Source organism: Papio anubis, chromosome 10 (genome assembly GCF_008728515.1).
Source record: "Papio anubis isolate 15944 chromosome 10, Panubis1.0, whole genome shotgun sequence".
Classification (NCBI taxonomy): Eukaryota; Metazoa; Chordata; class Mammalia; order Primates; family Cercopithecidae; genus Papio; species Papio anubis.
In genome coordinates, this window is record NC_044985.1 from 91925980 (window position 1) to 91949675 (window position 23696).

The following is a 23696-nucleotide window of genomic DNA, read 5'->3' on the forward strand; positions in this document are numbered from 1 at the left end:
TACAGCCTCACTTCCTCTATGTGTCTATACTTTGTTATAAGTGTGTGTGTGTGTAACCTATATTTCATATATATGTTCACATGTTCACATGACTTTTTATGTTCTTACCTTATGGTACGTTTATGTTTAGATTGTAATTCTGAGATGTTAAGACCTTGTTTTCTTTATCCCACGGGGAAGTCCTTGGTGCTTATGATTGTGTCATTACTCAATGAACAAGAACAGATCACAGTGATGCAGAGGGAAAAGGGTTTAGTACAGACACTAGTGAAGAACATGTCCCACTCTCAGGGCTGGTTCCCAGTCATACCTTGCTATAGCTACCAAGGGCATAGGAGGCGCTGGGATGGCAGTAAGGAGAGGCACTGATCCTGAGGAAGCTTTGGTGTCCACTACCTACCTTGAGGTTCTTCAGAGATAATTGCCTCTGCTGTCACTTTGCCTTAGATCTATTTCTTCCCATCATCACTTTATGATTTACCCTGAGACAACTACTCAATCCTCAGATGATGGAAATGGTGTTAACTATTTAAGACAGGAAAAAAGTCACATCCCATCAACTGGTGGCAACCTTCATCCACTAGCACAGGCGACATTCCTTCTTAAGAAGTCAGAGCTAGGTCTGCCTCTGCCTGAGGCAAGGCAATCTCCAAAGTAAGACAGTCAAAAAATGGGCCAAACACATGTATACCTATGTAACAAACCTGCACGTTCTGCACATGTATCCCAGAACTTAATGTATAATCTTTTTTTTTTTTAATGGGGCAAAACCCCAAAGCTCTCCCTTCCATGCTTACAAACCCGTCGGGGTCGGTTCACTTCAGCTGTTGCCATGCTAACATTAAACAGTATGAAAGGCAAAGTGACTGTCTTCCTTTTGCGGATTCATTGGTCTCCTAAGAAACTGTGACCCGCTCTGTGTCCGAGTATTTCAGCGAGTAAGTTAAATGCAGGGAACAATCCTTGCTTAGCTGGATTGCTTTGGCGTGCCTCAGTTTTTCTGAACCAGTGATAGAGTTACAAGGCACACATAAATCTTTCTGTGTTAAACAATTTCAACCATACCTAAGTTGGTTAATTTTAGTTCAGTGAACATTATCGTACTGATCCCCACCAACTGCCCCCATAGGGATTTACTGCCAATGAGGTTTTCAAAGTGGAGGGCTGTGGAGACTGAGGACCACTAGCTTCCAAAGTAAGGGCACAGCACCAGCTTAGTGGTTAAGAGCCTGGACTCGGAGGAAGACTGCCAAGATCCAAATTGAGGCTCCACTTCTCCCTCACTGTGGGAATTCGAACAAGTTACTTACGCTTCCTGTGCCTCAGTTTCATCATCCTTAAAACAGGACCAATGAAAAACCCATGTCACAGGAGTGTTCTATAAATTAAATAAGCTGCTATCTATAAAGCACTTAAAATTGTCAATGAACAAAGTGTTAGCTGCCACTGCCACTGCCATTATTATTTTTTTTCCCCTCTCTTTCCACCTGGGCTCTCTCACTTACCCTGAGAACAAACACACTGGGTGCTCAGATGTTGGCTTTGACAGTAATAAACAAACTGTTAATCTGGTTCATGTATTCGGCTCTCAGATACCCCTTTCCCATTCTAGGAAAGCAGTGGTCTCCAAATCCAAAGCAATAATCTTCTATAAAGAAACACAATCAAGGAAGAGAGAAAAGTTGAAAAACGTTATAAAATTATCTCAAATGATTGCCAACTTCAGAAAGACTAAAGGGCAAACCACAATGATCTCACCAGGCTTTGTGCTCATCAAACAGCAGTCAGATTCCTGTAAGAAGGGAAATCTTAATTGTGCCAACGCAACTCAGGAGTCTGAAATGGTATCTAAATAGCTCTCCAAGCTCTCCAAGACCAGAGTCACATTCTTCCAATGTTAGGGGCACTTTATAAGCCACACACAGTCAGGGAGGGGAAGGTGAACACGGGGAGAAAAAATCAAAAATGTTTGATTTTCTCTTATCAGGGCAGCTTTTGAGACAAAAGCCTATCTTCATTTTTCAGTATTTACTGCTGCTACAGAGCTTCAGAGAGAGGGTGTACAAATGCTTAATGTTGATGTGAAGGTGGAGAAAGGGAGGATGTCAGAAAAGAGGGTGGAGTCATTTTTTCTAGAAAGACACAAACCAGCTAAAGAAGTTAATGTCTTTAATTTATCAGCTTAGTTCTTACCAGGATTACATTCATTTTACATTAAAAAAATTTTTGAGCACATATTTTTGAGCACATGTTCAAAGCACTAAGTTAGATACTGAAGATAAAACAATGGGTAAAATTCTCAGGTGAAAAGTAACTTTAAAAAGAAAGAAAAACAAATGGGTAAGAAACAATCGCTTCTATCAGTGACTATAAACTCTGGTGTGAATGACAATTAAGTAGCTCATCACAAATCAGTATGAGAGAGGGAAAGAATGGTCTATTTCCCATTAACAAACCAGTTAATAACTATGAGAAAGTATACCACAGGAAGGCCAATTCATTTCAAGAAATATTTATTGTGAGGCCCATTTTATAACAAAAAAAAACCTTGAAGTGCTTGTTAGTGTCACTTTGATTCTCATTGATGGACTTCAAATTCAATTTATAATAGTAACAATAATATCATTCAATGTTTACAACTTTTATTAAGTGTTCAAGCATACTGAACATGGTTCTAAGAAGCACTGTAGATGTTTTAACCCATTTAATGACCACAAGAAATTGAGGTCAGTACTACCATTACCTGATACTTTATGTCCAAAAAAAAAAAAAAAATTAACATGGGGGTACAGAGTGATTAAGAAACCTGCCCTATGTTATACAACTAGTAAGTACTAGAGCAAAGTTGGAAACTCTAGCAGTCTAGGTTTAGAGTCAGTGTTTCTAACAAATATGCTACTTTGTTTGACCAGAAGGCCTCCTTCAGACCAGGCTTCCCTATTAGCAAAATAGCTGCTACACCCTAGCTACCCACAGCCCTCATTATACCTGAGCCCAATTTGCTTTATAAATGGTACCCAAAATAGCATTTATCCTCAGAAAGGCTCAAGAGCCTGATTATTCATCACCAATTGAGACAGAAGATGCAGAGGCCCTACCTGATGAAGAAGACCCTCTGACTTGTTACAGGAGGAAGGAAAGGGATGAAGCGGGGTAGGAAGAAGGAGCAGATGAGGGAAGACGCACTTCGATAAGCCTTTAAGCTATTCAAGGTGAGTTCAGAAAAGGAGCTAGGTAAAAAAAATGAACATTAACTGGAGAAAACATAACCATGCAGTAATAACACCCGCAAGTAAGAGAATGACTGGGCTAGACACAAAACCTCGTCAAAAGAAACACACTGACAAAATTTTATTTCTTCTGAGGAGCCCCCAGCCTTTCATTAACCCTTGTTAACTAAGAACAGCAGGAGTGGGAGAAAGGAGGATTATGAGTCATTTGAGATACTTTGAATTTGAGGTGCCTGTGGTACATTCCAACAAAAATGCTCACCAGGCAGTTGGAGATGCAAGTCTGCAGCTCAAGGAAGAGGTCTTACCTGACCCCAAATCTCCTGGGTCCTCACCTCCAGCTCTAGCCAAAGTACTGCACTGCCTCCCTCTGCTTTTGGCATATTCCTCACGAGAAACAATGAGTCTTTCTTCAGTTCAGATTACTAACTTAAAAGGTTTTAAAGTAAATTTTACTCAGAGATCTTGGCTGATTTTGACTAGCAGGCACCTGGATATTGGCACACCCCTCCACGAATGCTTGTGAGAATACCAGCTTGTGAGAATAAGTGATCAGCCATGCAATCTAGAACTGCAGCCTGAAAATGGGTGGCCACTGCTTGCCCCTGCCCTTCAACTGATGGGCAATAGGAACATGATTTATCTTGCCTGCTCTCCAGAGAATGCCAGAAAGAAAAGGTGTCAAAAACTTGGCATGCCATTTACCCACATTCGCTATCTCCTGGATGACTAAAAGGTGGCAATAGCTGGGAGCAGTGGCTCACGCCCGTAACCCCAACAGTTTGGGAGGCCTAGGTAGGAGGATTGCTTGAGCCCAGGAGTTTGCGACCAGCCTGGGCAACATAGCAAGACCTTGTCTCTACTAAAAATAATAATAATAAAAAATTAGCCAGGCATGGTGGTACACGCCTGTAGTCCTAGCTATATGAGGTGGAAGGATTGCATGAGCCTGGGAGACTGAGGCTGCAGTGAGCTATAATTTACACCACTGCACTCCAAACTGGGCAACTAAGTGAGACCCTGTTGGAAAAAAATTTAAAAATAAACAAATAAATGGTGGTCAGAATATATTATATTGATACTTGCAAATGCCATTTGTTACAGTTGACTTTTCAAAATACCACTCAGTTCTCATATTTCAACATAATTTAATATTACACTTTTTTAAACATGAGAATTAAATAATTATCATGGTCTGTAGAGCACTCAAAAGAGCAGTTCAGGTCTTTAGAGAGCCTAAGGAAAGTTGAGTTCTTGTATTTACAATCAAAACAAGCTAGGAAAAATAAAATTGGAAATATGACACCCTCTTAACTTGGGCTACACCAGGGATTTAGGATGGTTAAGGAGGCTTTGTGATTAAAAACCTAAATGAATGCCAAGAAACCAAAAAACTACTGAGGTTATTTGCTAATCAGAAGGTGCAACTGCTTGTACATGAGCTCAAGGCAAAGCTATCATTCTGCTAGGCACTGGGCTTACAGCAACTTGTATGTCCCTTAACATGTTTTTTTTTTTTTTTTTTTTTTTTTTGAGACAGTCTCCCTCTGTCGCCCAGGCTGGAGTGCAGTGGCGCGGTCTCACTGCAACCTCCACCTCCCAGGTTCAATCGATTTTCATGCCTCAGCCTCCCAAGTAGCTGGGACTACAGGAGCGTGCCACCAAGCCCAGCTAATTTTTGTTCTTTAAGTAAAGACAGGGTTTTGCCTTGTTGTCCAGACTGGTCTCTGACCTCAAATGATCTGCCTGCCTCAGCCTCCCAAAGTACTGGGATTACAGGCATGAGCCACCATGTCCCGCCATGTCCCTTAATATCTAATCAGTCATCAAGTACTGTGCTTTAAAATATCCTTTTTTTAGCCAGGTGTGGTGGCTCATGCCTGTAATCCCAGCTACTTGGATGGCTGAAATGGAAGGATTGCTTGAGCACAGAAACTCAAGACCAGCCATAGCAACATAGCAAGACCCCACCTCTAAAAAAACCTGAAAAAATTAGCCGGGCCTGCCTGTAGTCCCAGCTACTTGAGAGGCTGATGTTGGAGGATCCCATGAGCCTGAGAGTTTGAGGCTGCAATGAGCTACAATTACACCATCGTATTCCAGCCTGGGAGACAACAAGACCTTGTCTCTAAAAAAACAGATTTTAAAAGAAGAAAAAATATATATAACATCTTTTTCTTTTCACTCCCATGGTCACTACCCTTGGTTAGATATAAGACTGGTGAGAGCCTAGCAGAGAAGACAAGGAATTACAAGTCATGAATTAGAGTGTAAAAAATAAAGGATTTGAAAAGGATGAATTTCAGGAACACTGCATTTCCTTAACAGACATACTAAACTATATCCTTGCCTTGGGTTACACTTATAAGCTAATTTTTATAATTAAAATGTTGAATGCATCAATAGAATACCATGCAATGATAGAAACTGAAGTAATACTAAAACAGCAGTGAAGTACCAAAAATGGTCTCCCAGTTAATTGAGTAGAAGTCATCTACATTAAAGGTTGAGTAGGGTGACTGAGAGTCATTAGTAATAAAAATTGATAGCCTGTATAAATGAGATTATCTCAAAGGAAATTCTGGGGAAAATGGAGAGAGAGTTTGTTGTGTCTCACAGAAGAGCAAGTTCATGAGTACGTATTCATGTGCACACATATGTGAATAAAGTATGAGGAGAAAGGAAATTCAAGACCCTCTGCCATGAGGGAGGGCCTAACCACCCTCTCCACCCATTTCCTGTCACTGCTGGCTACAGGGTCCTTTGCTATACTTGCCAGGGTCTGCTTGCTCTCTTCTGCACGCCCTTCTCCCCACCTTTGTTTACACTGTAACCCTGACCAAGTGCCATGTCCTGTGATGCTCTGTCTGCATCTTAGTGTCCTTCCAGATGTAGCTCAAGTTCCATGTCCCCTTGCAAGCCAAGCCCTTCTTGAGAAGCCCAACCCACAGTGTCTTCTCCTTCTTCTGTCCTCTTATGGTCACTGCCACTCACTCTTATATGGACAGTAAAATGAAAGCCCCTCCCACACATTTCAATGGCCCATCTACTGTCTCTCATTACCAAGTACCTTCTTGAGTCTTTACTGGTGTTGGATCCCCTCAGCTAGATGAAAAGTTCTTTAGGGCAGGGATTGTGTCTTCACACATCTTTAAATCCTTCCTAGCATACGCTCAGCCCAACGTACGATCTACTGTAAGAATAGGCAGTATCATACAATGTGCACAGGAAAATACTATTAATACATTAAGTATGACAGTATTCTAACATACAAGATTAGAAAGGAAGAATTTACCATAATTGTCTTTTCACTGAATACCTCTTAGGAAGATACTAAGACTGTTGACTTGAGGCCTGGTAAAGTACATAAGAAAATGGAAGAGGGAGCTTAGATAAGCAAGGCCAGATGTGGATGCTGGAGCGTAAGATTCTCGTGAGGCAGATTAAGAGAGACAAAGGAAAAATCAGCAATGCTTCAGTAGAAGTCAGATATAAAAACATATAAGCTTATCTGAGTCACAGCCCCAAAAGAAAAAAAAAAAGGAAATAAATAAATAAAATTTAAAAACATACCGGTATTTCCTTGAGCATCTTCTATCTTATTTGGTGAGGGCAACAGAAAAGATGGCCTGGTGACGTGCGGGCCTTGAAGCGATGGCTGCTGCTGTTGCGGCTGCTGCAGAGGCGTGGTTTTGAGGACCACCCTCCAGTCCACTTGGGTAATATCTGATCGTGATCGAGCATGCCCTGGCTTGAAAGTTGAGGTCTCATCCAGTAAGTCATTTACAGAACGAGGCCGGTCCCTCCGACGCTGACAGATATTGAAAAAATTAAAGGTTGATGCTTCCTTTTGTTCCATCCAGGAAAGATTATCTGGGGTTGTCCCTCTCTGGACCATAAACTGTTCTTTGGCAGGGAAGACATTTTGAGCTTTGGTTTCTAAGAGCCTGCTCTTACAGTGGTCCCAAATCATGCCCCCCTTGCCCAGGGAGGTGACATTTCTCATAGCACCATTGTCTGTTATGTTACTGAGTACCTCATGCCCCACCAGTTCAGGGACTTCCTGGATCCCATAAACCTCTGCTTGCTGCACAGCCTTTTCTAGCTTACTATCCAAAGTACTAAAGAACTCCTCCGTAACTTCTAAGGCCGGGCTGATATCATCCACTTCCAAAGCTTCCATGTCACAGGCTCCAGGAGGCCTCAGCCTCCTAAGCTGGTTCCAGAAATGGCTTCATGAACATTCACCCAAGAGGGGTGCTTCAGCAATACAGCTATAGAAACAACTGGAAGAAACCTTCATTGGGCTTCCTGGAGCAGGCCAAACACAAAGGTGGTTGATGTTTTCCCAGTAATTAAAAGCATTTGCTACTGGCTAATGGACATTAACAGATGTATAGGGAGACCAAATGTTCCTTTGAGATTATTCTTCAGCAAGACCTCTGTGAAGACAACAGGAAGTACTTGTCAAAGCAACGCCATGCCAATCCTTGATTTCCTGGAAGAAAATAAACAGGATAATGTTGGCACATGGTTCATTGTATTCTACAGTACACAAATCTGCCGAATTGCTTTCCCACTTCTACATCCGTCCGTTCTATGGCAGTCAAGCACAAAGGCAGACAACACCTACACAGAAGTGCCATTGTCAGGAATACGTATCACTACCCGCTTTGGATAAAAACTTAAACGGAGCAGGGAGGAGCACTTGATAAGAGGAATTAAGGTCAATAGCTTTTACTCACACAGAGAAAATGCTTTGAGAGCATTTGTGAAAAGACTGCCCTGGCAAATCTCTGATATGCTGACCTAAAATAGTAAGCAAAAGAGACTAGGAATTCTGTGACTGGGACTGTATCGTAATCAGTCTAAAAGTCATAAATGCCTGAGTCCTTTCACCAACTTTGAAGGCACTGATGATTTGCTGGGTTTAAAGGTGCCACAGGGAAGCAGAGAAGAAGGTTCTGCCCTTTTTTTAAATCCAAATGTGACTGTGCTTGTGCTTCTTAGACTTAGATTATATAATGCTTGATGATGACTCTGGACTTCAGAACTGCTCTGGCGTTCTTAGAGTTTCAGGCTCCAAACTCCCCGAGACTTCCAGGATCGGCCTCAGAGTATGGGTCCGGTCTGCAGGGTGTCTAAGAGCTTAAGGTGAAGTCATGGCCTGAGTGGCAGGCTTGAGTTCATCCTTTTCTCTCTACAGAACTCAAGTTCCAAACCTTACATCTCTACCTGGGCAGAAAGAATCCTACATAAGTAGTAACCCGTGCTTTCAAATACTAGATTACCAAGGCCGGGCCAAATTAGAGCAGACCTTGACAGTGATGCTGTCCAGTACAGTAGACAGCAGCCATTATGACCATTCAAATTTAAATTTAGTAAAATCAAAGTTCCTCAGTTACACTAGTCACATTTCAAGTGTCCAACTGTAACACATACCTTTGTATCTTTACCAAAAAAATAAAAATAAAAATAAAACAACTAGGCAAGGGCTTTCTAAATCCTTAACTACTTACAAGTAGGCAAAACTAGGCAACTAGCAACACCATTATATATTGACATGGTTTGGCTGTGTCCCCACCCAAATCTCATCTTGAATTCCTACGTGTTGTGGGAGGGACCCAGTGGGAGGTAATCAAATCATGGGGGCAGGTCTTTCCCGTGCTGTTATTGTGATAGTGAATAAGTCTCACGAGATCTGATAGTTTTAAAAGAGGAGTTTCCCTGCACAAGTTCTTCTCTTGTCTGCTGCCACATGACACATGCTTTTCACCTTCCACCATGATTGTGAGGCCTCCCCAGCCATGTGGAACTGTAAGTCCAATAAAACTCTTTCTTTTGTAAATTGCCCAGTCTAGGGGTATATCTTTATCAGCAGCGTGAAAACGGACTAATACATACATGTTGTCACAAATGTACATAGATGTGGTTTCTTTGTAAAAACTTCACAATTTTTATGATTAAATTCATTTTTTCCACTTAGGTCATTAAACCATTACATTTATATCAACAGCACCAATCTACTTAGCTTAACATATGTAAATTAAACTCATATATACAGACCTTTATTTTAGATGTATCAAGGAGGTTTGCAGTTCATAGGATCTCTATAGAACCTCCTGCAAAGTGATAATGACTATGAATTTGTCTACTTTTCCATATTTTGATATTTATTATGTTAGTACTTCATGAAGCAAGGCATAGATTTATTTTTAGAACTATATACTAGTTATAAAACATTTCTAGCTGTAAACAGGGTTATTTTTTCCGAGTCTAAAGTTAAGCCTTCAGTCTCTCCAACTGTGTAACAGGGTTTTAGTGCTTCTGTAATTTTGAAACTTGGGATATTTTTCAATTTCATCTTGTATACCAGAGACAGAAATATACATAAATATAATAAATCTTAAAACTTTTCATTCTTTCCTTACTAAAAACTGAAACGAACATAAACAAAGTACAAGTTTCCCAATGTATAAGAGGCTCCAAGGTTCAGAGTATTAAGTTGTTCACTGAAGATTACTGATATTCCTTTTCTCATCCAATGTTTCAAATTCAGTCTTTACTCATGACAGAGAAAGTGTAAATAACCTTCAAAGTAATTGTTTCTTTCTCTTTTTTTTGATTTATCGAACTATCTAGATATATTATTTTTTATGCTTCTGGCTTGGTATTTGCAGGCTGGTTAGAAGTATATAACAGGCCAGGTGCAGTGGCTCATGCCTGTAATCCCAGCACTCTGGGAGGCAGGCAGATCACTTGATCCACCAAGAGTTTGAGACCAGCCTGGCCAACATGGTGAAACCTCATCTCTACTAAAAATACAAAAATGAGCCAGTCATGGTGGTGTGCACCTGTAGTCCCAGCTACTCAGGAGGCTGAGGTGGGAGGATCATTTGAACCAGAGAGTCAGAGGTTGCAGCGAGCTGAGATCGCACAATTGCACTCCAGCCTGGGCAACAGAGCGAGACCCTGTCTCAAAGAAAAAAAAAAGAATGTATATAACCATTGTTGGCCATGCTGGTTGGTGGAATACTTCTAACCCACATGGTCTAAAGCCATAGACTGTTAGACAAGGAAACTGGCCTTTGGGATTATCTTTTCAACCTTAGTATTTCATAGAAGAAGCCACTGAGGCCCAAAGAAGGGAAGAGGATGTTCTTAAACATGCAGGCAAGTTTTCACCTCAGGGCCTTTGCATTTGCTGTTCCCCCAGACACCCCAACACGGACAACTCTCTCCTTAGCTAACTGTTCATATGACCCTCCCTGACCACCCTCTTTAAAATCATAATGCCCTTCTCTGCCCTAGACTCTTGATCTCCCTTACTCTGCTTTTGTTTAAATAAACTTTTCATTTTAAAACAGTTTTGTTTGTTTCTGTTTTTGTTTTGAGACGGAGTTTTGCTCTTTCGCCCAGGCTAGAGTGAAGTGGCACAATCTCAGCTCACTGCAACCTCTAGCCCACCGCGTTCAAGCAATTCTCCTGCCTCGGCCTCCTGAGTAGTAGGGATTATAGGCGTCTGCCATCATGCCTGGCTAATTTTTTTATTTTTAGTAGCGACGGGGTTTCCCCATGTTGCCAGGCTGGTCTCGAACTCTTGAACTCTGGTGATCTGCCCGCCTTGGCCTCCCAAAGTGCTAGGATTACAGGGATGAGCCACCACTCCCGGTCAACAGTTTTATATCTATAGAATTATTACAAAGATAATACACTCAGTTTCTTTTTTTTTTTTTGAGACGGAGTCTCGCTCTGTCGCCCAGGCTGGAGTGTGCAGTGGCGGGATCTCAGCTCACTGCAAGCTCCGCCTCCCGGGTTCACGCCATTCTCCTGCCTCAGCCTCCCGAGTGGCTGGGACTACAGGCGCCGCCACCGCGCCCGGCTAATTTTTTTTTGTATTTTTTAGTAGAAATGAGGTTTCACCGTGTTAGCCAGGATGGTTTCGATCTCCTGACCTCGTGATCCACCCACCTCGGCCTCCCAAAGTGCTGGGATTACAGGCTTGAGCCACCGCACCCGGCCCTACACTCAGTTTCTATATACCCCATGCTCAGTTTCCTCTATGTAACATCTTACATTAGTATGATACATTTTTCACAATTAACGAACCAATATTGTTACATCATTATTAACTTAAGTTATACTTTCTTCAAAATTCTTCAAATTTCCCTAACGTCCTCTATCTATTCCAGGATCCTATACAAGATACCACATGACATTTAGTTGTCATGTTTCTTGGGCCTTGTCTTGGCTATGATAGTGTCTCAGACTTTACCTTTTTTTGATGTCTTTGACAGTTTTGAGGAGTACTAGTCAGGTATTTCATAGAATGTCCCTCATTTTGGATTTGTTTGATGTTTTTCTCATCACTAACCCAGGGCTATATGTTTTTGAAGTACCATTCTCATCATATAATATTAAGGATATATACTATGAACATGACTTACTACTGTTCACGTTAACCTTGATCACCTGGCTTGAGGTACCCTTTTTCCTTAAGCATTTACCATCTTCTAACATACCATTTAATTGACTTATTTAACATTTAGTATTTCTCTCCACTAAAATATAAGCTCTACGAGTCCAGGAATTTGTGTTCATTGTGTTCACTAATGTACCCTCAATACATGGAATAGCGTTTGGAGCGCATGCACACACACACACGTACTAGACACGTGTTGAACAAATGTGTTGCTGTTGTGTTGCATAAGAGATAGCGCCTCATGACCTATCCACTTCACCAAGTTAAAGTTCTTCACCAACACCCACCTGTTTCACGTGTCCATGTGAAGAGATCACCAAACTGGCTTTGTGTGAGCAACATGGCTGTTTATTTCACCTGGTTGCAGGTGGGCTGAGCCCGAAAAAGGAGTCAGCAAAAGTGGTGGGATTATCATGAGTTCTTACAGGTTTTGGGATAGGTGGTGGAGTTAAGAGCAATGTTTTGGGGACGGGGGTGGATCTCACAAAGTACATTCTCAAGAGTGGGGAGAATTACAAAGAAACTTCTTAAGGGTGGGGGAGATTATAAAGAACCTTCTTAAGGGTGGGGGAGATTACAAAGTACATCGATCAGTTAAGGTGGGGCAGAAACAAATCACAATGGTGGAATGACATCAGGTAAGCTATTTTCACTTCTGTGGATCTTCAGTTGCTTCAGGCCATCTGGATGTACACATGCAGGTCACTGGGGATATGATGGCTTAGCTTGGGCTCAGAGGCCTGACACCACCCACCTTGTTATTTTACTCCTCCATGCTTTTGTCCAAGCTGGGGAGCTTTTCCTAATTGCTCAGGCTCTCATAGCACCCTGGGTTTGCCACATTGTACTGAAATGATCAGCCAATCTCTCTAGATCCTACTCTAAACTCTGAGCTACTTGACTGCAGACACCATGCCCTTCTTACTTATCCTTCTATATACTCTCTGTCTTCATTCTTTTAGGCTCTGTCTTCCAACCTTACTCTTCGGAATTTCATCTTTTTCCTGAGCTCTATAGCTCTCAAATTCACTACAGTACAAGAGTCTGATGTCAAGTTTAATTTCTATAATTGAGTACTTCTTACTAGCTTGCCTCATTTGGTTTTGAAATTAATCAAAATATAATAATATATTCAGATAGGTCAAAATATAAAGGGGACCTTCGTCTGACAAAGTGAAGGGAATAAGATCAGTATGTGGGGGCAGTGTGGTTTGCCTCAGTACAAAATTGGAAATCAGGAGCTAATTAGAACTGTGTTCTAAATCTGGCTCAACCACTCACTTGCTGGGTGGCCTCTAGCAGACCATTTAACCTCTGCATGCCTTACTCAGCTACCTGTATCCCACAGAGTTGCTAATATCAAATTGCTTTGCGTGTGGATCATTCACTAGGTAGCTGCTCCAACATGCCTTTACAAATGTAAACTGCTACATAATTATGGAGCACTCCACTGGACCTTACCCATTCAACAACCACGTGTTCCTCATCTCTCCCTGGAAATCCAACAAAGGTCTGTCAGTCCAACAAAGGCAAAGTCAGCAACGAACTATTTATAATACACTGCCTTTCAGCCAAACTCAGTGACCTATAGACATTTTATCTTATATTTGTATAGAATGCCCTTTCTGTAAGAAGTGGTATTTCCCCTATTTAATAGATTGAGAAATTGAGGAAATAAAAGAGCTCAACCCAAAGAATCCTATGCATGCGTCAGAACGAATCAGTGTATTTCTATTTCCTAACTAAGAAATCTGTTGTTTACATGATCGTTATGCAAGGCTAATTAACAGGATGAATACAGGAGTTCTCCCACACAGAGACAGAAGCACTTATGAGTAATAATTCTACCCTGACTCACACAGAGATGCCGTGTCCTCCTGAGCTGGATGGTAAAAGCACTGACTTCCTCCTTCTTAGCTAAGTGACTCACAATATTATGAGGGCCATATTATTTTAGAAGCAGCTGGACTGGGAAGAAAATTGCAATGGCAAAGATACCTAGGACAACTTATGTCTGTCCATCAATTTGCAAAAATAAGAGCCAAAGGTGATTACAAGGATGGTCCACATTGAGGGTGCTCACCTGGTCTTCACTTTGGTTTAAGGTTGTGGCTGACTGAGAATTTTTTAAGAGTTACATAATGTGAAGGATACACCACAAGAGGATCTGCCCCTAGTAATATGGCCTTTCTGGACCACAAGGCTACATGGTGATGTAAGGATGTGGATGGAGCACAGGCATGCCACAAGCAGCAGAAAAGGAAATGGTGCCAGGGTGGACCTCATAAAAAGAGCTCAGAAGGCTATCAGATGAAACAGACAGCTAGAAACACAGATGGAATCCCATTTTCATAGGTTTGGAGCAAACATTAAATGGCTACATTATATCTAAGTTTAAATGAAAGAGAAGACTATTGCCACAATACATAAAGAGCATACCATTAAAAAAATAATTTGGGCTGGAGGTGGTAGCTCACACCCAGCATTTTGGGAGGCTTAGCAGGAGGATAACCTGAGGCCAGGAGTTCAAGACCAGCCTAGGTAACACAGTGAGACCCTTTCTCTACAAACAAAAAATTAAAAATAGGCTGGGTGCGGTGGCTCATGCCTGTAATCCCAGCATTTTGGGAGGCCGAGGTGGGCAGATCACGAGGCCAGGAGATCAAGACCATCCTGGCTAACACGGTGAAACCCCGTCTCTACTAAAAACAGAAAAAACTAGCCGGGCGTGGCGGCAGGTACCTGTAGTCTCAGCTACTCGGGAGGCTGAGGCAGGAGAATGGCGTGAACCCGGGAGGCAGAGCCTGCAGTGAGCCAAGACTGAGCCACTGCACTCCAGCCTGGGTAATAGAGTGAGACTCTAGCTCAAAAAAAAAGAAAAATTAAAAATTAGTCAGGTGTGGTGGCATGTGCCTGTAGTCCCAGCTACTCAGGGGGCTAAGGCAAGAGGATCCCTTGAGCCCAGGAGTTCAAGGTTGCAGTAAGCTGTGATTGAACTACTACGTGCCAGCCTGGGCGACAGAGTGAGACCCTGTCTCAAAATAAATAAATAAATAAAATGAAAATGATCTATATAATTTTTTTCCAGTTCTAAAAGTAATAAATACTTGTAGAAACTCTGGAAAATAGTGACAGACATGGAAAAGGAAATAAAAATCAGTCATGATCTCATAACTCAGTCAAAGTAAATCAATAGGTAGGTGTACTTTTGTCCAATATTTAATTGGAATCAAAAACTATATATACAGTTTGGGTACACTGTTTGTTTAAATGTATGCGCCAAAAAAATCAAATACCAGTAAATACTAATCTTGCCAAAAAAAAAAAAAAAAGACAAAAAGAAATGTCCCAGGGAGTGCTGTGCCTACTTATATCTTATACCTTACAACCTGACACAAGACCCCACTCAACTGAACTTCTCTTCTACAGCTACCAAGGGACCTCCTTGTTACACAGCCATTAGTGTTTTCCAAAGTCCTTAACCTCCTTGTGCTGTTAACCAGCCCCTTCTTAAAAGTTTCTTCCCAGGGTACTACATTCACTGAAGTTTTCTTCTCATTTCTACCCACTTAGTCTCCATCTTCTTCCTTCCCTTCCTGGTCTCATCAAATGGGGGCGTTGTCTGAGTTTCTTCTCTGGCTAGAGCTACATGATGTTCTCCTTAAATCAATTTATCCACATGTGCAACTCCAATAACTTCTACATGCATGCTGTTCAAATTTCTACCTTCAGTCTCAATCTCAGAACTGAATTCTGGTCCTATGTTCCCAGCTATTTGTAAGACATTTCCACCTGGCTTACTAAGCTCCATTTGTCTAAAATTACACTCATTTATTTATTCAATAAGTATTTGCTGAGTGCCTACTATGGGCTGGACACTGTGCTGGGCACCAGGGAAACCCTTCGATGAAGCTCCCATTGGCAATAAGGTTCAACTCTTTAACCTGACATTCTAGGCCTTTCACAATCTTGGGCTAGTTTGCCATTCCAACTTTCTACTTCAATTCACACACTCTTTACCTCCAAACTGAACGCTATTGCTCAAATGTTATGCTTTTCCAGTTATTTCAGGAAAGGTTTACAGTTATCTCTGAAATACCCTCTTCCCACCTCAACCTACTGAAATTCTATTCTTCAAGGCCCAGCTCAAATGCCACCTCTTCTGCAAGCTTTTTTGGGTCCCTGATCCAAAATGGTCTGTTCTCTCTTTAAACTGCCACAGAATATCTTTGGTACCTCCCCCATAACATATACTGCATGCTGCATGTTCCCTCTCAAATGACAACGATGACAATAATTACAAGTCATCAAAAGCCTATTTTGTGCCAGGTATGTTGCTTGGTATTTCATATCTCTAAGCCCCAAAATGTATAATGTGAGTACTATCACCCTCATTTTACAAATGAGGAAGCTCAATTATATCAAGTAAACTGCCTGATATCAAGTAACACGACTACCTACTAGACTTAGAGGAACCTGAAAGCAGCAATTCTGCCCTCTTCCATTTGTATAACTCTCATTGGGCCTAGAACTGTGGTTAGTACGCAGCGGGTACTCAGTAAGCATTTGTTGAATGAATAACTGAATAAACAGTATATTTTTAAGCCACTAACATCTGTAAGTATATATACCACTCTAGTTTCCTGGCAAAATTATATTTGAATTCCTTATAGGCTCGTTTCAGTAAAATTTGACATACTTTCCAAAACGTTATGTTGAACTCAAACTTTTACATTTTTTTCTTGGTAGAAAAGGCTTCCTAGCTATTAAAACCTGGGCTTAAAAATAACATGGCAAAGATCAGGTAGCAAAAACCTCACTCAGACCTTTTATAGAAACCAAAGCACCTTTGCATTACTTAGGAATTGTCCTGTGAACCACTACAATATCAGCAACTTGGCTGGGTTCATTTTCTAACAACTTAGAGCTCAAGCTCTTTACAACACCAGTGATGAGATGTTCCCTTTGAAATAGCCCCAACAATCCACTTAAAGCATTTTTCAGCACATCTCTGCACATGTTTATTGTTTGCCACCTGCAAAATCATTGAGACATTTGCTGCCTCAGAAACCTAACTAAATATAAGCATGGCACTTTAAATCTCAGATTGCTTTGCAACTGAAGGCAGCAGTGTTACTGCACCTTTATGTCAAATTGGAAAGCCAAAGCTTCTGGCTGGGAAGCCCATTTTCATAAAAACCACCAGAGATCCAGTATGTCCTGCTCTTAGAAACAAAGCAGGAGGACACAAACTTCAGTTATGAAATGTCTACAAATGCAGACTTGATGTTTTCCATCTCCCTTTGCCTCCATGGCAGAGAACATTGACTAGAAAACAAAGGAACCACTTGAATTAGCTTTATCTTGGGACTGAGAGGAAGAAGGCAAAAACTTCCATGATAAAAACCATATCAGCCTCCAACTGCAACAGGAGTAACTGGTGAGGTACAAGTAGGTACCATCAGAGCCAAGCCAGCTAGTGTGGCTGACTGCAACAGTGAATGCAACAACAAAGAAGTACAGTGAGACCAAATATGCAAGATACCCAAAAAGGGCTGGGGAAATAGACTTAAAGATGTCATCAGTTTATACAACTATTTAGAATCTTCTACTTGAGCCTGCATAATAGAGGTTGTGTTTCTAAATTCAATACAGGACTGTGTTTATCTAATTATCTCACAAACCTCCTAAAACTGAGGTAATCTCAGGAAAAAATCACTTGGTTTTTACAGAAAATAATCATTTTTCACATGCATGGTTTAGAATAAAGCTTATAAAGTGCTTGATAACAAATGGCCAACACACATATGAAAAAATGCTCAACATCACTAATGATCAGGGAAATGCAAATCAAAACCATAATGTGATAACACCTTACTCCTGCCAAGAATGGCCATAATCAAAAAATAAAAAAAAAATAGACGTTGGTGTGGATGTGGTGAAAAGGGAACACTTCTACACTGCTGGTGGGAATGTAAGCTAGTACAACCACCATGGAAAACAGTGGGAGATTCCTTTAAGAACTAAAAGTAGAACTACAATTTGACCCAGCAATCCCACTACTGGGTATCTACCCAGAGGAAAAGAAGTCATTATACGAAAAAGACACTTGCACATGCATGTTTATCGTAGCACAATTTGCAGCTGCAAAAATGTGGAGCCAACCCAAATGCCCATCAATCAACGAATAGAAAGAAACTGTGAGATATCTATATATATAATCTATATATATAGATACATATAGATATAAATATATGTATATGATGGACTACTACTCAGCCATAAAAAGGAAACAATTAATGGCATTTGCAGCAACCTGGAGGGATTTGGAGTCTACCATTCTAAGTGAAGTAATTCAGGAATGAAAAACCAAACATCACATGTTCCCACTCATAAATGGGAGCTAAGCTATGTGGAGTCAAAGGCATAAGAATGAGAAAATAGACTTTGGGGACTTAGGGGGAAAGGGTGGGGAGGGGGTGAGGAATAAAAGACTACAAATCCGGTTCAGTGTATACTGCCTGGGGGATGGGTGCACCAAAATCTCACAAGTCACCATTAAAGAACTTAGTAACTAAATATCACCTGTTCCCCACAAACTTACAGAAATGAAAAAAAAATTTTTAAGTGCTTGATAAACTTCATTTTTCTTTTTTTTTCTTTTTTTTTTTGAGACAGTTTCACTCTTGTTGCCCAGGCTGGAGTGCAATGGTGTGATCTCAGCTTACCACAACCTCCGCCTCCTAGGTTCAAGTGATTGTCCTGCTCAGCCTCCCGAGTAACTGGCATTACAGGTGCCCACCACCACGCCTGGCTAATTTTTTGTATTTTTAGTAGAGACAGGGTTTCATCATATTGGCCAGGCTGGTCTCGAATTCCTGACCTCAGGTGATCCACCCACCTCGGCCTCCCAAAGTGCCGGGATTACAGGGGTGAGCCACCGCAACTGGCCTTCTTAATAACTTCTTAATAAATACTTGTAGTAATCTCAAAAAAGAGAGGTGAGTAAAGTACTGGCACTATTTTAAAGATGATGAAAGAGAACCCAAGATGATTCATTTATTGTCAATTGTGTTCCCAAAGAGAAGAAAACGAAGTTCCTCAAATTCTTGTCTAATTACTGAGTCCTCTGGGCCACCCAAGTTCAATTACATTTTAAATCACCTTAAATCACACAGGGGCCCTGATGTTGGTAGAAGGACCATAAACAAGGAGTGAGTAGGCTGAATCCAACCCCTGAGCTACTCAGACTACGTATTGAGTTTGTTCAGTGTGAGAGAAGTGTGGCAATAGGAAGAACATAAATTTATAACACCAGGAAAGGGTCATGTCCCCACACTGCCTTCTAAGCTAACTGACATCCAGCAAGTCAGGCTGACTCAGGGCTTCTGTGCCCTTCTTATCTGCAAAATGGAAGTCCTGCCAATGCCTGCTGCCTTCTACCTGAGAAAGCAGAGAAGCACAATATGGACAAAGCATGTGAAAGTTCTTTGTTAACTCTAAAACAATGACTATTCCTATTAGTTAGCTGATTTCTAACCACATAACCATTTATCCTCAACAAGCATTTATAGAGGACAGACCAAGTACCCAAACACTATGTGAGATATTAGAGACACAAAACACAGCTCCTGCTCTTGAAGAGCTAAATAGCTAGTGGAGAGTGAGACACAAAACCAAGTATAAAAAGCACTTCAACAGAAGTATATAAAACGTGTTATACAAGCACAAATAAGGAATCATTACTAACTAAGGGACAATAAAGAATCTTACAAGTAACAGAACACAATTAAATGACAATGATAGATATACAGAGATTACTTTAGTCGAAAGAAATCAGAAACAAAGGAAACAAAAACAAACAACAAAACCAATCATACCTGCTCCAGAAATCCTGCTGCAGGCCAGGCACGGTGGCTCATGCCTATAATCCCAGCACTTTGGGAGGCCAAGGCAGGCGGATCAAGAGGTCAGGAGTTCCAGACCAGCCTGGCCAACATAACGAAACCCCATCTCTACTAAAAGTACAAAAATTAGCTGGGCATGGTGGCATGCACCTGTAGTCCCAGTTACTGAGGAGGCTGAGGCAGGAGAATTGCTTGAACCCGGGAGGCGGAAGTTGTGGTGAGCCGAGATCATGCCACTGCACTCCAGCCTGGGCAACAGAGCAAGACTCTGTCTCAAAAAGAAAAACAAAACAAAACAAAAGAAATCATGCTGCTTCTGGCATGAAGCTGTCAGCCTACAATAACAACCTCAAAGGTTCCACTAAAGAGTGAGCACTATGTGAACTAACCACACACGGAAGACAAGCATGCAAAGGCCTTCTTCACAAGCTGTTCAAGTCGTTCTGACCCACAGACACATTCTTGTCCAATAGAAGGCCTTTGCTGGGTGGTGAGGATGTCATGGCAAATGAATAATTCCCTCACTTCCTGTTGACTTTAACTCTTTTGGTCACTGCAGCTCACCAGCAGAAGGGAGAATACTTACAACTTTAATCTTCAAAAAAACAACCAGCTTATGGCTTAGCACACACTCACAAAACCAGTTTCCATGGGCATTCAGAGTAAATGTATGAGAGAAGTAATTAGTTGATTTATTTTCTGTCTCTGCTGAACTCGAACCTGCTAAAAAGTAAGCCTAGGTCTTTGTTAACTGGCATCCCAAGAGTATTAGACCAATGGTAAGATCTAAGCAAAAAGGTGACTCACCTCTTGTTTGAAAGGGCAGACATACTCAGCAGTGATGGGCTGCATCTATGACCTCTCCCTCCCTTTTGGACTTAATCTGTGACAACAACCTCGGCTACCAATCAGCCTCTTAACTAATTTAGTCAGGAAACAAGCAAGGCTGGCAAAGGCAGACAAAACACTGTCTCTGACCCTCAAAGATAAGCACAAGATAAGGCAAAATAACAGAATGAGTCTCTGTCATTTAACTATGTACAAATTGAAGGACAGAAAAATCTCTGCCCATCACACAGGACAGAAGAAAACCGTATAAGGTATGAAGGATAAGAATAGTAGGAACTGGCCAGGTGCAGTGGCTCACGCCTGTAATCCCAGTACTTTGGGAGGACGAGGCAGGCGGATCACCTGAGGTCAGGAGTTTGACACCAGCCTGGTCAACATGGTGAAACCCTGTCTCTACTAAAAATACAAAAATTAGCTGGCCCTGGTGGCAGGCGTCTGTAATCCTAGCTACTCGGGAGGCTGAGGCAGGAGAATCACTTGAACCCGGGAGGCGGAGGTTGCAGTGGGCTAAGATTGCACCACTGCACTCTGGCCTGGGCCACAGAGTAATACTCCATCTCAAAAAAAAAAAAGAGTAGTAGGAACTATGTTTTCATTCCCCTAATCTGGGTTTACATTAAAACAGTTTCTGAATTTCTTTTATTAGGGACTATTACCGTTAGCATGGCATAGATTTTATCAAACAATGTGTGAACATTCTGGAGTTCAATTCTGGAGCTCTGATTGATCCATACTTCTTGGATTGTTTTGCTCTGACATCAGGATGATAGGCATATGATAGCTGGGAATAAATAGCTGAATCAGGCACTGCTATGGCTATGCTAAACTCTTTAAACATGTCCTGCAGAGGACTCCTTCAATGTGGATGGACACATTTTAAAGGTTGAATGATGTATTTGATAAAATGTTTAACAACAAAATATAGTTCTTATAAGCCCTAATCTAAGACCAAGATTAAAAAGTTATAGCTAATATTTATTGCATACTTACTAAAGTACTTACTACTTAACATATGTTAAGCCCTCTACTGCATTATGTTGTTAAATCCTCACAACCACCCTATTAGAAAGCTGCTATTATTACTACTTTACAGATAAGGAAACTGAGATTTAAAAAGATGAAGTTACTTGTCTAGGAAAATATGGTCAGTGAGTAGAAACAAGACTCTAAGATACACACACAGCCCCATATGACAATTCAGAGCAAATTAATTACCCTGGGATAATATGGCTAAAATTTTAGTACATGAACATGGTGCTTCAAATTTTAGTGTCAAATGCCAGCAACTATATTATTTATTTCCAAATATGTTTCTTAATCCCATGACCCAGAGAGTTAATTGCTAAATATCACATTTACACCTGGGGAAGTAGTTTATACTTAATTTAAAAAAAAAAATCACCTCTATAATACTTCTATGTTATTATTATAAGTTCTCTAAGGGAATGGTAGAAGACAGGTTCCTGAACAAACACAGTAAAAAGCTGTTCTCTAAATAGCTAACCTCAATTGTCTTAGTGACCTTGGACACATTACTTGGAATGTTTGCAAGGGTATAATAACTGTGACTTCATTTAGGCGAAACAAGTGCTTCTGCAAATGTTTACATGGTCCTAATTGCCCAAACCTTTTACTAGTGTTTCCCTGCGACATCATTTTTCATTTAGCCAATAAATAGAAACACTTGTAAAAATGTTTGCTTAAAACAACCTGCGGCCGGGCGCGGTGGCTCAAGCCTGTAATCCCAGCACTTTGGGAGGCCGAGACGGGCGGATCACGAGGTCAGGAGATCGAGACCATCCTGGCTAACACGGTGAAACCCCGTCTCTACTAAAAAATACAAAAAAATAGCCGGGCGAGGTGGCGGGCACCTGTAGTCCCAGCTACTCGGGAGGCTGAGGCAGGAGAATGGCGTGGACCCGGGAGGCGGAGCTTGCAGTGAGCTGAGATCCGGCCACTGCACTCCAGCCTGGGCAGCAGAGCGAGACTCCGTCTCAAAAAAAAAAAAAAACAACCTGCAAACAAATGTTTCTGTCAAAAGAATTAAAAGAAATATTTCAAATTAGATGTTATGATCAATAATTCAAACATATTTTGATGATTAAGGCATACTGAAATAAATTGCTGACCAGGCACAGTGGCTCATGCCTGTAATCCCAGCACTTTGGGAGGCCAAGGCAGGCAGATCACCTGAGGTCAGGAGTTCAAGACCAGCCCGGCCAAAATGGAGAAACCCTGTCTCTACTAAAAATACAAAAATTAGTTGGCTGTGATGGTGGGTGCCTGTAATCCCAGCTACTCAGGAGGCTGAGGCAGGAGAGTCTCTAGAACCCATGAGGCAGAGGTTGCAGTGAGCCGAGATCACGCCATTGCACTCTAGCCTGGGGGACAGGGAGAGACTCCATCTCAAAATAAATAAATTAATTAATTAAATAAATAAACTGCCTCCTTCTAAAACTAACTTGACTTTTTTTGGGGGGACAGGCAAATATCAATGTATGTGGGGTTCAAACAAAATAACAAAATTGACCCACAACCTTCTGTCTTGTTTCTATAATCTACTAAAAGATGATATGCTGGCTGGGTGTGGTGGTTCACACCTATAATCCCAGCACTTTGGGAGGCGGTGGCAGGTGGATTTCCTGAGCTCAGGAGTTCGAGATCAGCCTGGGGAACAGGGTGAAACCCTGTCTCTATCCAAAATACAAAAACCTAGCCAGGCATGGTGGTGTATGGCAGTGGTCCCAGCTACTCAGGAGGCTGAGGTGGGAGGACTGCGGGAGCCTGGGAAGCAGAGATTGCAGTGAGCCGAGATCGAGCCACTGTACTCCAACCTGGGTGACAGAGTGAGACCCTGTTTAAAATACATATATATATATATATGCCCTGGTTTCATATTACCATACTACCATGAAAATACAGAGGCCATAGCTAACCTTTCAGCGTAGGGCAACCACTTTTGAACCACAATATTTGGAATTAGCCAATCTGGGCCTCAACTTTCTATGTATCATTATGAGAAGTTTGATTCTGGACAAGCGACTTGAATCTGAATTTCAGTTACTCTGTATCCATGGGGGACTGGTTCCAGGACCCCCTCAGATACTAAAATCCACAGATGCTCAAGTCCCTTATAGAAAATTGTGTAATATCTGCATACAACCTATGCACATCCTCCCGTAAGTCATCTCTAGGTTACTTACAAGATCTATTACAGTGCCTACACAT

The 23696-nt window shown here is 41.4% G+C and overlaps 1 protein-coding gene across 7 annotated transcripts in view; it reads right to left on the reverse strand.

Moving 5' to 3' along the window:
* The window catches only part of PLEKHM3 (pleckstrin homology domain containing M3), a 206879-nt gene that overhangs the window by 173283 nt on the left and 9900 nt on the right, over positions 1-23696 (reverse strand). For 4 of the 7 annotated variants that reach the window (XM_009182899.4, XM_031651488.1, XM_021923919.2 and 1 more), the window contains one exon: positions 6804-7728. In XM_009182899.4, the coding sequence (XP_009181163.1) occupies positions 6804-7413 (610 nt within the window). In that variant the 5' untranslated portion in view covers positions 7414-7728. Of the gene's footprint in view, positions 1-6803; positions 7729-9296; positions 9998-19592; positions 19616-20426; positions 20809-23696 lie in introns of those variants that run through there. The other 3 variants (XM_021923918.2, XM_021923917.2, XM_003907878.5) reach the window with 3 other exon arrangements.